Below are 16,064 nucleotides of genomic sequence, written 5' to 3' on the forward strand. Positions count from 1 at the left end.
AATTTCTTTCTAATCTACTAGATAATTCCTATTTACTCTAAACTTGTATATAGATGCATCTTGTTGGTAAGTAGAGTTAATATACCATAGAGAAAAATATGTTTATTAGTTGACTTAAAGATGCAGTATACTTTTTTAAAAGTACATTTATGAAACATTTTGCATTTAAAATAATTTATTAAGCAAGAGAAACATTAGTAATTTCATTTCATTATAATAATGAAATTGGTGTATCAATTAATGAAATTGATTCATTCTGGTCATTAAGGGCCATATGCTATGATTGATACAATTTGGCTTAAAAACTCTCAATCTGCTTGGGCATTTTGGAATACATCAGCAAGAATTTATCTGTAACTTTAAATGCCTACTATGTTCTGCAAATCTGTCCTAATGCCCTTTGGGTTCTTAAAATTTGTCTATCTCACCCTTTGCAACCTGGATTTTATTTACTGCAACAGGAAAAAAAATGCAGCCAGTTCTTCTTGATCCCTTTTTCAGGCTAAAAGAGATTATTCCAAGTCAAGAAATTTTTCTCTCAGAACTTTCTAACAGAGCTAAAAGTCAAAGTTGTCTGTAAGCTGGTGCTGAATTCAGTGACCCAGCTGATCCCTTGTGCCTTATGTTCTTAATGTGACTGAGGTCATTCTTTTTGTCTGCTCTAGAAACTATGAACCTACATTTTTGACAGTAAGAATTATAATGTTTTCATTATTGTTAAAAATGAAAGAAATGAAATACATATGCATTAAGTATGCCTCAGTTTGTAGGAGTGTGACAGAATCAATCATGAAACAGGCTCATTTGGCAGTCAACATTACAGTAGTTTTCTACCTGATTCCATATATAATTAAACCACAGCAGCCCTTAATTGAAAATTTTAAGAAGGCTTGTTTGTTTCATCATTTTAATATATTTAAGTTACTTACTCAATTATAAAAAAATATATGTGGAGAAGAGAAAATGATTCAAGCCCATAGTCTGACTTGATATTAATGCCTGAAAAGTATATCAGCCTGGTGCCTACTGACTTAATCACTGTATTCCATTACTTTGACAAAGCAAGCCATGTGTTTGCCATGCATACAATCAGTTTACACTGAAAAGCATACCAAATATTGTTTAAAATTATAGCAGGTAGACACGCTAATACATTCTAAAACCAAAGGCTGTTTATCTTTAAATTGCCTATTGACAGATGAGAGCCAAAATAATTCTTTCTGACAGCCATTCCAACTGAACGTGAGTAAACTGTTTAGCTTGAGAAAAACCATGTGGAATATTATAATTAGCAGCTGAATTTCTGCAGTGATTTACGGTCAGCTGGAGTTGGATGTGGATACTGGATGAAGCCAGGTTGGTTCTGGCATGCACTGCAGCAGTGAGAAACAGGAGCCAACACTGGCTTTTCAGCAGATTACTCTGAAATCACAGAATTGTAACTAAAACATAATTAGCCCAGTGTTTTGTTTCTGAAACTGAGGCTGGGGCTAGTCCAGGTCTCACTGAAATGTTTTAGGATTTTTGCCGCAGATTTTGGGCAATTGGCCCTCTTTGAGTTCTGAACACATAAGAACTGTTTTACAATTACTGAGCCCCCTAAACTTTGCAATTCAGTATCTCTTAAATATTTAGGTACTACTATCAGCAGAATCATTTCCACAAAGTCACATTTCTTGGTTTTATAACTGCCTGCCATTTACTTTATTATTTTTGGTGAACTACAATGACCCAGACTTGCAATGGCCTCTATTATATAGCCAACTGAATGTTTTCCTGTTTAGGGTTAGCCATGAAAGAGCATTTATTTTTTAAAGTCATTCCACATGTCCCCATCCTTTGTTTGCACAGCTGTAAAAGAAGAAAACTTAATGGAAAGAATAGTCTTTCAAACAAGAAAGAATCATCTTCCAAGACAGCCATTTCACTTCCTTTGTTCTCCAGCAGCATCTATAGCTTCATTATTAGGTTTCCTCGGGCTTCTGAAATGAAAATCAATGTTTTCCTCATTATGAGGCATAGATTAGGTTTTTGGTTTGATGATACCTGCAGATCTGCTCTATGCAAGTGTACAAAGTATGTAATTTATTGACAGCTGGAAAGCCATTTTGGCATTACTACATTTTAACATTACTAATTGTCACCATGTTTCTCACATGCTGTAAGGCTGCAGGTGACACAAAGTGAGCAAGACTTTCACATGGAAGGCAGCTTGTAAATCTCTTATTAACTGTAAATGATAAGTTATAAAGCATAGTTTGATATAAAAATAATTTAATTTCTCTCCAAATACTTAATTTTTCTGAAAGTGAAGAATGTGGGGTTTAGTAGCATGACTTTCAATTCATTGTTGAATAATTTCTTTCTAAGAAATTATCAAATCATTCTTCAATGAGGTATGAAATGAAACTAATTTAAACATATTCTAATCACAGAACTTAGCAGAATGAATGCTACTAGATGCAAGCCAGTAGTATTTGGTGGGATGGGGTGAAACCATTGATACTTTTATAATGTCTGCTCTCATATGTGCATGGAGGAAATATCATAGCCCAGAGAACCACTAGTCAAGAAAAATCGGCATCTGGGCAAAGACCACAGTCTTTGGATCTTCTTATTCATCCCAGCAGATGGGAACAATCTGACTCCATCCAGTTATTTGAGCCTCACTGTGGCAAACATGATATGATCTTTTCATTTGATTTTCATTAGAACACGTAGACTTTACTAATCACTTTTTTTTTTTTCTTTTCTAATGTGGTGATAGTGCTGTCGAATGTGTCAGGAAATGTGTCAATTCAGATAAAAATTGCATGTAAATATTTCCTGATATTTTCCAGTCAGTGATGTATTTTGTTATTATACTGATTTTCTTTGCAATCTATTTGAGGCCTGAGCGACCTGAGCGTGTCCAATTGTGTACACAGTGTTCACACATTTCTGTGTGCAGTGACTGTTGTTGCTCCAGGCATGGCTGTGTGAGGACAGGACTGTGAGGAAGCTTGAGTGGGGGTTTGAAATACCATCTACTCAGTTCTCCTTCAGCAAACGCCTGCTGCCCATTCCTGCCCTGCTGCATTCCCACCTGCTGCTCTGTGCGTGCAGAGATATTTCTGACCAGTACTGCAGAGCAGTTGCTGTGCCCCAGCACTGTGGCCTGGCTTTGCAACATCTCATTTTCTGTAACCACACTGTAAACTTCCCTCTCTGGGAACAGGAACTCCATGCTGCAGGCAAGTCCCACTGAGGGGCTGAGCAGATGTTCTTGAGCACATTGGGTTTGTACTTCGGAGAGCACAGTGTTATATTAACTTATTTTTCTCCCTGTAAGAAGAGAATTTAGACTGTTTAAAAATTCTGTGAGAGACTGTCATCACTCTCCCAAAACTCTGTGGGAAGTGAGAGGTGATGTGATCTCCATAGCAAAGCAGCAAAGCCTGGGCATTCCAGAGGTCACTTCCTGGCTTTGCATTCTTGGTTGCTCATGAGGTACCATGTTCAGTGCCAGGGCTGAGATCTTGTCCTTAACAATGCCTCACAGGCTTGTTAGATACCAGGCACTATGAGTTTAGTGTTGTGAAATCTTCTTGACCTCTCAGAATAATTTGGTGCCTACTAATTTGGGTTCATGCAGGTTATTTACAAGCCAAAAGAGGGCTGCAGCTCTTTTTTGCCTCTGACTGTTTTCATTTGAGAGGAAATCAGTGATAACAAATACATAGAATTTCTTTGTCACAAAAAGATTGGCATCTTCAGGCACATTTGACAATGTCCTTGTTACAAAGCCAAGCCCAGTGGTCTTTTCAAACATCAGTTTATCCAACATTTTTGTGGTTTTCTTGTCATTAATTTTTTTTGGACAGCATCATTTTTCACTTCTGGATACTGCTTTTTTTCATTCTCAGTCCTCTTTAATTTACAGATGCAAAAAATCCTTTCATCCCTACTGCATGTGCTTTGGACAGCTTCCATTATTTTGCTATTCAGACCCCAGGGAAAGATTTATTTCTTTATATTGAATTCTTCTTTATAGTTTTACAAAGGCAGATCATCATCCATGATTATCAGTAGGCCATAGCCTCTCACCTATAGGTAGAGATTGCTAGTAGAAATGATCATTAAAGCCTTTAAATTTGAATTATGCAATGAGAAATCACCGAACTTACAAAACCATCCACTGTCAATAACAATTAACTAATGAAAAGACTGGAAATTTTGCGTTGGCTATCAAGGAATTTTTTGTCTTTATTCAATCCAGTCAGAAATTCTGGCTTACCTGTGAAAAAGCAAAGCTGTAGAGAAAATTCATTTTAAAAATCACTGGTAGAATAAACAGCAGGATTCATCTCCCATGGCCTGGCCAAAAGAAGGGATACACACAGGTTATAAAAAAGTAGTGTGGGATTAACATGGACTACTTAGTCCTTCTGCATAGGCATATTTGAGGGAAGGTGTGAGGTGGTGACAGCTCACTTCAGTGTCCTGCATTGAAGAACAGTCTCCAGGCAGCTGGAAATACCCCTGACAAATTGGCAGCTCAAATACCACCGAGATGTTCTTGTAAAGCAGTTTGCACATTTTCAGTACTTAGAATTTTTACAACAGCATCTTTTGAGAGGACTAGATCAAAGACCAACTGGTATCATTGAGCAGACACTCAGAATTATGACTACAATAGAAAGAAATTAGGTTAAGTGTTCTGACAAAAGCATATGTTGTTGGATTGCTTGAAGACAGAATTTGATGTATCTGTCAATTAAAATCAGAGTATGCTGGCACAAAGCCAGTAGATTTCTTTGTTCCCTTGAACCTCCTTTGCTTTAATTGGCTGGGTGGTAGAACACAAACATCCAGCCTCGATGTACTGTAACTCAAATATTAACAGGAGTGGTAACATTTCTGAAGAAGATATCAGTAAGAAGAACTATTATTTTAGAATAAAACCTGAGCACAGCCGCCCTTAGACATAACTATGAGAGCACTAGGACCAGACTTAGAGGAAGCTGGGGCTGGGGAGAGACCTCGAAAGCTCCTCCAGGCCAACCTCATAAAGGTGACGCCAGATTCAGCATGGCCTAAATTGTTCCAGGGTATTTAATTCATCTCTGCTAAATAATCTCTGATGTTAAAGACCTCACATGACCTCACCTGCCTTCCCAGGCACTCTCTTCTACTGTTCTTGCTGTTGGAGGGTTTTCTTAGTGTCTAGCACCAAACTTTTATGCTGCAGGTTTTTTTCCTTCCATACTTAAAACTGACTTTACCCTAATGCTGGAGGGGAGGGAGGAGAAATAAATTAAGTGATTTTGGGGGTATAAAATGACTTTGTGTGGGTGCACCTTTTTCTGGCAAAGCTGAGTTTTGCAGTACTGTTTTTGTATTTCTGAGAGACTAGAATGGTCTCTTCCAGATAAAAACTGCACAAATTGGCACAGCTGCCCTTGCAAACCACTGTCAAAACAAATCTTATCTAAGTACCCATTCAAGTAGTGTCAAGGCTTTGTAATTTTGGATTCACATGAATGCTAAGCTGTGATTAACTTGAGAGAAGTTCTTGGCTATTGTCTCATGAGAGGTGAGAGTGGCAGGCCCCTTTTACATAAGTTCTTCCTTAGGGACAATAACCCAGGGACTCCCTTGAGTATTATTTCAAGTACAAATGTGTTAAGGTGTTAAATATAGACCCAATTTTAAAGTTTCCATGACATTCAGCATATCAGGAGGAAGGTATCCTGGACAGAGAGCCTGATGCAGAGGCAAACTGTACTCACAAATTTCACAGAGATGTTTCTGACCAGCCCCAGATCCATCAGGGTTTGGGAGAGTTGGAATTCTTGTGAATGCCATGTTCCCAGCTTCAGTTCTGTCTGAAGGGTTTTCTAGACAGAACTGGTGATGGGGGTGTGGTTACTTAGCAAAAAGGCAACTTTAACTCCTGATTCTGCAGTTCAGTGGCTGGAAGTTGTCATGTCTGTGTCAACACCTGCATGTTTTGTGTAATGGCACACAGAGTTTCAGAGCAGCTGTTTATATTTCAAAACAAGATGCTTATATTTCTGCTTCCCTCTGCCCATTCATTACATGTGGGCAGAAACATTCTTTCTTCTGTGGGTGTTCAGAAATACTTTGTATCCGGATATCTTTGTGTCCACACAGAGAATAAAGAATGAAGGAAATGCAGGGAGATGTCCATTACACTGACATTGAGATTATATATTTCCCTTCTCACCCCAGTCTAAGCTGAATCCATTAAACCACAATGATGCACATGCTCAGCAATTTTTCAGTAGCTGCTGAGAGGTGCTTGTGTTTTCTGAGTCTGAATGTATTGTCTCACCATGTGACGTTTGAATGCTGCACTAGTCCACATTTTCCACATTTTCCATCTCTCTTTTTTTTTTTTTTTTTTTTTTTTTAATTCTGGGAATGTTTTTGAACATTTTAATGTTGTTGAGAGCTCACAGACCTTGATTATTCAACTGGACAGACCTTTGGGTTATGGCTCTAATATTTCAGAAAAAATTAATTGACTTGCTTTTGTCTTCTCCCTGGAGCATTTACTATCACCAGAGCAGAGATCTGGAAACTGACAACACCACCTGGAACTGAGTCCCTATCAAACTCTATGAAGGGGTACTTAAACAAGAATTTTTTGCTTGGAGGCCATGAGAGAGTTCTGTTGATTTGTAATCTTGTTGTGCTATTGTTCTGAGTTTTGACATATCTTCAGCTGGTATAAATGAGCATCATCAGTGAAAAAGAAAAGCTTCTTAAAATGTCTTGAAAATGTGGCCATTTAGCAATGAAGGTTTTAAGCCAAAAAAAACCCCAAAACCAAACAAAAAAAAGCTAAACTAAACCAAAACATAACCAGGCATATCAGTTGTGTTTTTCCTGGGTTTGTATCTAATGGGTGTTGAGCTATTCTAAAAGTACTATAGGCTAATTATTTTAGAGTCTGGAGAACTTCTTTTAGTATTATAGTATTTTTTTGGTAGGTTGAGGCTATCCTTTCCAGACAACACTGGCATTTAAGTACCTGCATTATCCATGGCCCTTCCTCAGCACAGGACAGACTTAACTAAGATATGTCTCAGATTTAAGGATCTAAAAATAACAGATGGGATCCCCATCTGCCTGTCATGCATAGGCAGGAAGCAGCCTGCTCCCTTCAGCTACTTAATGTTATCTTCAGCCTCAGGATATTATCTGGCTTCTCCTTAAGAAACAAAAATAGTTGTGAAGAAACAAAACCTTGCAAATACCTTGCAGCAATTGTAGAGCTTCTGCACCTTATTTCCAGTAGTTTTATTAGGATGGATTTGTGTGTTATCTGGGGCTTGATTTGGTAGCCAGCATTCCCAGTATGCTTGATAATGGCTTCAGGCAGTAGCATATTTGACAAAGTCATTTTCAGTTCATGTTGTAATATCAGGAAACCAGTTCAGTTTCCAGGTTGTTCGTTTTTAACAAGTTCTGATGGAATGGGTGAGGAGTAGCTGAGGCATCAATACCCACTGAAGTTGTATGTGTGTTTTTAGGTTATGTGTTACTGAGTGAATGTTACAGCATCACACCTGTGTAGCACCCATTCCAAGCCTCGTGAAGACTTCTTTGCTACTGTTATTTGTTCTTGCCTGACAGGTACAGCCAGTATGAGCTAGGGTTAAAGGCACAGCTGGAGCCAGTGCTGACACCTTTATTCATTGAAAAATAAACTTCTGCTACAATGTCCCTGGAGTTTCTGGAACCCTAAATAACTAGTAAAATACTAGCAAAGGGATGCTGTTTGCATCACTGTAGGGATGCATCACTGCCAAAATGTTCTCCTAGCATTACCTTGTCATCCTGGTGTTTCATTTTCTTGCCACCTGCTGATTGTAACTGAAGTGTGACACACAATTGTTCCATTTCTGAAACACTAAATAAGTGCAATTAACTGGCTTCTCCACCAAGCATTAATAAAAAATAATTTTAAAACTATAAACCCATGAAAAGCCATAACACAAAAAATGCTAACACATTTTCATTTTTTATGTTTAATTTTAGTCTTGGAACTGAACCAGGTGATTATTCCCACTTACGGAACTGTGCCGGACCAGCAAAACCTTCACACACCTGAATGGGTGGGTACCTGTTTACTTTAACTGTGAATACCTGTAAAATTCTCTCTTTAGGTATGCAGCAGTCCAGTAGCTCTTCCAGAAGACTAGCATTCCTTTGCATTTGCATCATAGGCAGTTCATCTTTTGATTAAATCTGCAATGCTGTAATCCCCATTTCCCTAAAGGCACCTGAAGTAATTGGCTCAGATCTGAAAGCACAGCTTGTCACAGGCACTGGACTCAGTTATTAGTGACCCATATAAACTCACTGTAAACTGATACATACACATTCACCTCCTCTCTCTACGTAGTTTTGTTCACAAATGCACAGGATTTCTGTGTGTGTGTACAAGAATAAATGTTTCTGAACACACCCTACATATAAACACACGTACCCAAGAAAGCTCTAAGAAAGCTTGGAGACACTAAGAAATTCCTTACTCCAGAGACTGAACAGACAAGACAAAAAAAAAAGACCTGGAAGTGTCCATTGCCTTTGTCCAAAGTTCCAGGTTCCCAGCTCACCTAAGATTTTCTGCAGCTAGCAGGCTGCTGACTCTAGCACAAGAACCCCTGCCTCAGATCTCATAAAAAGCCAATATCCAAAGTAACTTTGGAAATTAATTTCCTTCTGGGAGGTAGACATCCTCATCTCCCCTCACCCTGTGTTTTGCAGCAACATGTTCATTTGAAGCTGTTTAAACATTGTTGAAGCATGAGGTGCAATCAAGAGCTTCCATTTCCCAAATGAGGGCCTAGACTTTGATGTTATAAAAATCCTTCTTGGAGTCTCCTTGTGGTTCATTGATTTTTTAATGTATTTTTATTAAGTGAAATAGCATCAAAACAGCTGGAATGTCATGTACCTTGCGGTTAGAACAGTCTCCTCTGAACAGTCTTGGTAGAATTTATTTTTATTTCTACTGAAAATTGATGGTCAACATTGATTTTTATTTTTGGTAACTCATGTTTACCAGCAATTGTAGTTTCTTCTCAGTTTTAGCAGCATTTCTGCACTGCTCCTTCTGGGTCAAGTCCTCCTTGTTGATCTAGATAGTTTCAGTGTGTTGGAGGAGACAGAAAGATATAATTGACAGCTGCTGAACCTCTGCTAAATGCATTATTGCATATTGTTTCTAGTTAATTGTAGCTAGAAACAGAGGCTGAAGAGGAAGCCTGATCTGAAACAGTTGAATAGAAGGGAAGTACTGTGCCTTTTGTCTAAACTTAGATCATGTGTTGCAGCCAGAAGTATTCTGGAAACTTGATTTGATTCTGCAAGTTCTTCTGAGGAGCCAAAACTAAGTAAATTATTGGTTAATAGAAACAGTTCTGTTCTTCTTATGCTGCTTTCTCTAATTACAGGATCATAAGCTAAGTTTGCCACAGGATCCCTGCCTCATTTGGCACATGAATAGGACAATTATCTCCAAAAAGCCAAAAATCTGTGAGGATATTGTTTGTGGTACTTTATAAAGCTTTAAATGTGGCAGGAAATTGCATCAAAGGAATGAAAGGCTCTTACCACTAGAAAAACTGAGTTCAGTCCTAGATAATTGAGTAATCCCTGCTAAAGGATTTTTGTGCAAGACTTATAGAGTTGCAGCCAGATTTTCTTTTTCCTGAGTGCCAAAGGAGAACATCATGGCCCTGTTTGCATTTGCAGAAGAGTGACACGTGGACCTGGAATTGAGTGTATTGCTCTTTGAAGAGAGACAATTGCTGAGCTCTCTGGAAAGACGTCACTGTCCTGCTGTATAAAGCTGTAGCTCCAAACTTAGGAGACAGTGAACAGGTTTTGGTGTTGATGTTTAGATGCCTTATGACCATTAAAATGAGAGTTATACTGTTGCTTTCTGTCCTGGAGGATCTTGTAAAATTTTCACAACATTTGCAAAACATTGAGATTCTATGAGGAGAATACCAAAAGCATAGTCAGAAGGAAATCCTTATTTTAAGCATTTGAGCTATTTAAATGAGGTGTAGCCAAAAAAACAAACAAGCAAAAAAAACCCCCCAAACAAACAAAAACCAACAAACAAACAAAAAGAAACAACCAAAAAAAACCTACCAGACATTAAATGAAAACAATAATAAGGAGTATTTCATAGCTACTACAGGGAGCACAGAAATATGGTATGTGATGCTACAATTTAATAATATATCATAAACAACACATACAAGGAAGACAAAACTGCACATTAATTCATTAATTCAAGGCTTTTCCTTGAAGTGTTTCATTTTGCAGCTTATCTGCTTTGTAGGTAGATAATTTGAGTTGGCATGTAACAATAATTTGAGAGTGAATATCTGCAGGGTTAACTTCTTCAAACTTTCTATTACTGCTGCCCCTCACATACAATTTCTTTTGCAAGAAGGCTTCTGGGAAGCTCAAAAGAGTGAATTTCCCAGCTCTTGCATTCCATGGATGATGGGAGTTGCTGAAAAGCAGGTTCTCAGTGAGCACTTTCTTCATTTTCTTTAAAAGCAAGGCCATTTGGTCTCTCTCTAATCAGGAGTGACTGGAATTCCTCCTGCAGCAGCAGCAACCTGACGCTCAGACAGGAAGTCAAGTGGGTGTCTGGTCCAAACTTAGCTCAGGGGACGAGGCATCCCAATGCCTGGCCAGTTACCAGCTGCTTTCTGCTGACAGAAATGCATGACTGTAGTGACACCCCATATTTTTGCTACTTCTCTTTAGTTTCAGTTTATTTCAATTTGTTACATAGCTGAAATTCCTTCGAGTGTTGAGGAAAAGGAAAAAAAACCTTCTTCTGATGAAGTGCTTGCTAATATTCACATTATTGCTAAAAAGAGAATAAAAACAGTCCTCTGTTATTAAAAAATATGAATAATAAAGGAAAATGTTAAAGGCACAGCAGTTTTATGGTCCTCCAGAGACAGACCAACATTATTATGCAATATGCAAATAAACTTACATCTTCCAGTACTATCTCATATATTATATATATCAATATAATCCAGAAATAAATGCTTGTGTTGGTCTTAATGTAGAAAGTTGTCTCTATAGGTTGCTCAGAACCTAAAGCAATAAAAATCTTTTTATATGGCTGTGACAGTAAGAAGAACTTTGTACTTCTGTAACATTTTCTTCAGATGATCTCAAAGTCATTTATAAATAATTATGTTTCCTGACACCCCGGTAATATAGATTGTTTTCTTTTTATTTACTTGTTTTCAAGTTTCCTGAAGCAGACAGAGAGAAATAACTGTGCTCCTAATTAGTCACTCTGAAATTTTCCCCGTCATGAAACCCACAACTGAAGTGCAGCCTGCAGATCCCCCATGTGCCTGTCTCTGAGCCTGTGGGAGGATTTTTTACAGGTGCCTATCAGCAGAGGCAATGTTACACAGGCTCTGCTCTGCTCTCCTCTTTCCTAGTACTGATTTATTCACTGGCATGCTGCAGGATGCTATTTTGAAGCATATCTGAATATTATGTGAGGTTGTAGACAAGCAGTTTATCCCTCCAGTAATGATTACATTTGGCGCTATTGACAGTCACACCAAAGGCTCTTGCAGGCAAAATAAAGCACTTATACCATCTTTCCAGTTAGCTAAATCATTCCTGCAGAATCTCTTGTTATTTAAAAAATCCAGCTTACAATACTGTGCTTGTTCAGGGTATAGTAAACAATAAATAGCTGCAATTCCTGTGCACATATTTTTCTTCATGCTTGTCTCTGTGCTGCCCATCCCACCATTATCCCCACTGAATATTTAACTATATCATGTCTAAAGAAGCCTGGAAAAGTGGGGCAGGTTTCTTGGAAGTGCAGCCATTTTTCCTCTCTGGAACACAGCTGCTGCTGAAAGGAGCTCTCTTGCCTGCACATTCTCCTGTAATGTGCTGCAGGCACCGTGTGTAGCCATGGCTACAGGAGCAGCTCTGAGTGACACACCGCAGCTCCCTTAGACACCTGCCAGCCTGGTTACAGTGAGGAGGGCATGCAGAAATCTCCCTCCTGATGAACTCTGAGTCAAGGGGCTGAGGGGACCTGCCATGGGGTGGGCTTTTGAAGCCAAAACTGCTCCCTCAGCCTTCTGTGCTGGGGCAAGCTTGTCTGCCTGTCCCACTTGCCCTTTCCCAAGTGCTGCTGTGTCCCGGGTCTGGGAGAGCTGGTGCTGCTGGCTGGTGATGGCTTGTGCTGGATTATCAGAGGGCAGGAAGCTCCTTATTCCTCTGCCAAGGTGGCCACAGGGGAGCACACTCAGGGAGCAGGAGGATAAGGTGTGGAAGGGAAGGGGAGTGCATGGCAGGGCACTTCTGGCACTGATGGCATGGCACTGCTTATGACCAGCACGTTCAGTGTGGCTGCAGCAGTGCAGCGCGTCCCAGCTGCAGCAGGATCCCACACCCACCACCTGGTGTGCATTGCTGGCACTGAGGCCCCAGCAGTGGGGCTGTGGAGAAGCATTTGGTGCTGAGGAGGTGGTGTCTGCTTTGCACACATTTCTGCACTTTTGGTTGCCACAGGCTCCTCCGGTCTCATTCTCTGGAGTGAAGAGCCTGTGATGCTCTGATCTGACCTGCTCCAAACTTAAACACAGAGGTACAGCCACATGGACGGGGCCATGCTGCCTCTAGACTAACCCACAAAAGTGTAACCTCAGTGTTACAAAAAACTTTATTCATGACCAGGTCCTTCTCTCCTTCAGATTCCCTCTGTTAAAAAAGCAGCTGATAGTTCCCTGGTAGGCAGCAGTTGGTTGTGCAGCTCTTGGACAGTTATTAAAGGCTGCAGATTGTGTGCTAAGTATAATTAGTATTTCACAGCTACATAGATATATATTTTTTTATTAGTGGTGTTAATCAGTATTAACCTGCTGTCCATTAGAGTATTATTAAAACATTAGAGTGCACAACTCATTGCCCCCATCGGTACTTAAAAATGCCTTTATGCCAAGGCTAAAAAATTAAATAGTGCAGTAAATAGTCCTGTGTTTTAGAAGAGGTGCCAATGGGCCTGTTGGTTATTTGGGGCTGTAATTTGCTACTGATACTTTAAAAAACTATGTGTTGAAATTTCAGCCCCATTAATTTGTCTATGCACGCAAGCTTGTGTGCCTTGGTATGATAGTAACATTTGTAAAACTGTCAAATAATATTACATATTAAAAAAAAACAAAACAAACATTGTCTCAAAGGAAATGCTAACTTCAAAGTACACTACATCTTTTTGGTTTCCAGTCCTGTTTTCCCCTGGGTAGTTATGTTGAATAATATATGATTTTTCATTACCAACTATCCAGTAGGGATTACAAAATACACCACATATGTAAGTTAATGTGGCTGTTGGAAACTTGGCTATTACTTTCTCTTTTACATTTTACTTCTTAATTTTAATTGAGCAATATTTAATTTATTATGAGCTACATAACAATCTATTTTTATAGGTCTAAATCTTGATCTCTTAAGTATTCAGGCTTCATGAGTCAATTCTTTATTATTTTATTGATATATAAAGTGTCCATGGAAAGGCCAACTGAACAATGTCCTTGTGATTAAAAGCAATGGAGATTACATATAAGAAGTTAGCTCCATAAGTATAAACTTCTGTGTATCTGAATTCATGCAGTCCAATATTTAATAATATTTCAGCTATATTCAATTTATATGTGCATAGTGTGTGAAAGAGAGAGATAAAGGTGTATGCACACAATAACAGTTATACATGTGAATGTCAACACTTATGTAAGTAAATTTATCAGTCAGAATGCTGGCTAACAGGCAGATTTTATTTTATGAATTGTTTTTTATAACTATTGTATATATGGTTTTTAATATGATAAATTATTATTGATAATCCAGTTATCACTGCTTTTTTAACCTTAGAAAAGACTACATTTAAAGGAAAACTACTCAGTGAAATTATGCAAACACAAATTACCATCAAATCTTCCTCTATCAAAACTTGATTTGATGTTTACTCTTTTCCATGTCTTTCTTTATCCTGAGGACAGGTTATATCAGAAAATGTGCTAAAAGCTGCAGTGGAAAGAAAAGTTACAACTATTACTACTTTTATGTTTTTGAGTGCTTGACTTTCACAACTAGACTGCGTGTCTTTAAACAGAAGGTATTATAATGATGTTTCTAAGATTCCAAAGAGGAAAAAGCCCAGTTAAAAGACCTTGTGCTTTATGCAGTGGCAACCCTTCCCCCTGTTACTCATTTTCACGGGATCTGGGCCCTGTGTTTCCACATTGCAACATGGAGCCATCATAGCTCGTGATGTGCCACAGCCTGCTGGGGTCCCAGGGAAGAGCAGCAGCTCCCAGGCTGGGCTCTGTGCCCGCTGCTCAGGCACCTCCCAGGCTGTGTCCCAACAGGGGCTGTTGGCTGGTTTTGGTGCTTTCCTCCTAACAGCGAATCTTGTCAACGTGAAATCATCGTGGCTATGTTTTAAATGAGATTGGAAATTGTGGGAACCCAGAACATCCTTCTGGCTGTCCAGAATGGCCAAGACCCCTGCAGGGGGCTCAGAAGCCCTGGCACAGAGCCCAAAATACCTGTGGTTTTGGTTATGACCCATGGAGCAAATTACCATCCTTGTATGAAGGTCAGCAAGCCACAACAGTTTAGGTAGAATAACAGTGAAGTTATCACGGGGTGGAAAAGTAGATTTTGAGTTTTCTGGAATGGGGGTTCAGGAGGTAAGATGGGCTTGTCCAGCCTTTCTCCTTCTTCTTCTTGGCCTCCATCTTCTGCTGTGATGTTGGCACTTACAGATTGGTTTAGAGTAGAAGCTCACTATCTAACATAGGTGATAGGTATTGGAAAGTAATTGTAAACATTGTAGACGTAGTTTTTAGTATAAAGACATAACTCTGCCCTAGGGGCAGGCAGTGTGCCTGGAACTGTCCTGCTGGAGGGATCTTGGCAGGGCAGGAGAAAATTTTTTATAGATAAGATGCAATAAACAGCCTTGAGACCGAGAATTGAAGGGCTCTGACTCATTCTTCAAGCGCTCGGGCTGGGAAAAGAGACTTTTAACAATCTTGGGGTCCAAAAGATCCCGAGAGGCAATTATAGCAGCAAAGGTGTGTTTTACACCTGTGACTAGTCCTCAGCAGGAGGAAAGCTTGTCATGGCCAATTCTGATTTCTTGATAGGACTATGCCAACTTCATCTCTCCGGAATTTAGAAATTCACACTTGTAACTTGCTTTGGCTGATAGAGAAACTTGGTGTCATTGTGGTTGGGTGATGTCATCTGGAAATTGAATGCCTTTTTTTTCCTAAAACTTTTTCCACAGTATGCGATTGTATGTTGATTTGGCGACTGCCTAGGTAGTCTCTAAATCCTATCCCAGGCTGTGAAACTAACATGCAGAATGTGTGTACACTGGCCATATGTGTATGTGTGTCAGCAGCTGCTTGCTGTCAGGTTTGTCACAAATCCCAGCACACAGGTGGCATTCAAAGAAAACTGTTCTATTAAAAAATCTGCTCAGACTTTTGAAGCAACTAAGTCAACAGGACCTGTTTGCAGCAGGTCCTAGCCTTTGCACATGCAACATAAAAAAACTGTGAGTTTAAACTACCCCAAGTTTATTTAAAATATGGAAATTTCGTCATAATTGCAGGAGGACATATCTTGGTTGCCTGTTTTGGTTCAGCCAATAAACTGTTACAATATAATCTACACGGAGAGGTTTTGCAAAAAAACATGAGAAAATTTGTTTTGGAAAAACTGACACGTGGTTCCTAAAACGCTATATGCTCTCTGGAACTTGGGTGCTCCTGACTGAAGACTGACATTCTTCTTGGTTCTTCACAGTTGAAGAACAGCCATTTCAGGCTGCACTGATGGGGTTTCTGGCACCATAACCACATATCTGTGGTCTTTTTGTGGACCAGACATCCTAGACCTCCAAAACCTGACTTTGCATGTCTCACGAAATTTGGTCTGAACTGACAGGGGAATTCCAGGGA

General features: G+C 39.3%; 1 protein-coding gene across 1 annotated transcript in view; it reads left to right on the forward strand.

The window, feature by feature from the left end:
- ANO6 (anoctamin 6) overlaps positions 1–16,064 on the forward strand; it is a 71,364-nt gene that overhangs the window by 18,821 nt on the left and 36,479 nt on the right. Inside the window, exon 2 of the mRNA XM_059471706.1 lies at positions 8,050–8,126. Coding sequence (XP_059327689.1) covers positions 8,050–8,126 — 77 coding nt within the window. The remainder of the gene's footprint in view (positions 1–8,049; positions 8,127–16,064) is intronic.

The sequence above is a fragment of the Ammospiza nelsoni genome, chromosome 5 (genome assembly GCF_027579445.1).
Source record: "Ammospiza nelsoni isolate bAmmNel1 chromosome 5, bAmmNel1.pri, whole genome shotgun sequence".
Lineage (NCBI taxonomy): Eukaryota > Metazoa > Chordata > Aves > Passeriformes > Passerellidae > Ammospiza > Ammospiza nelsoni.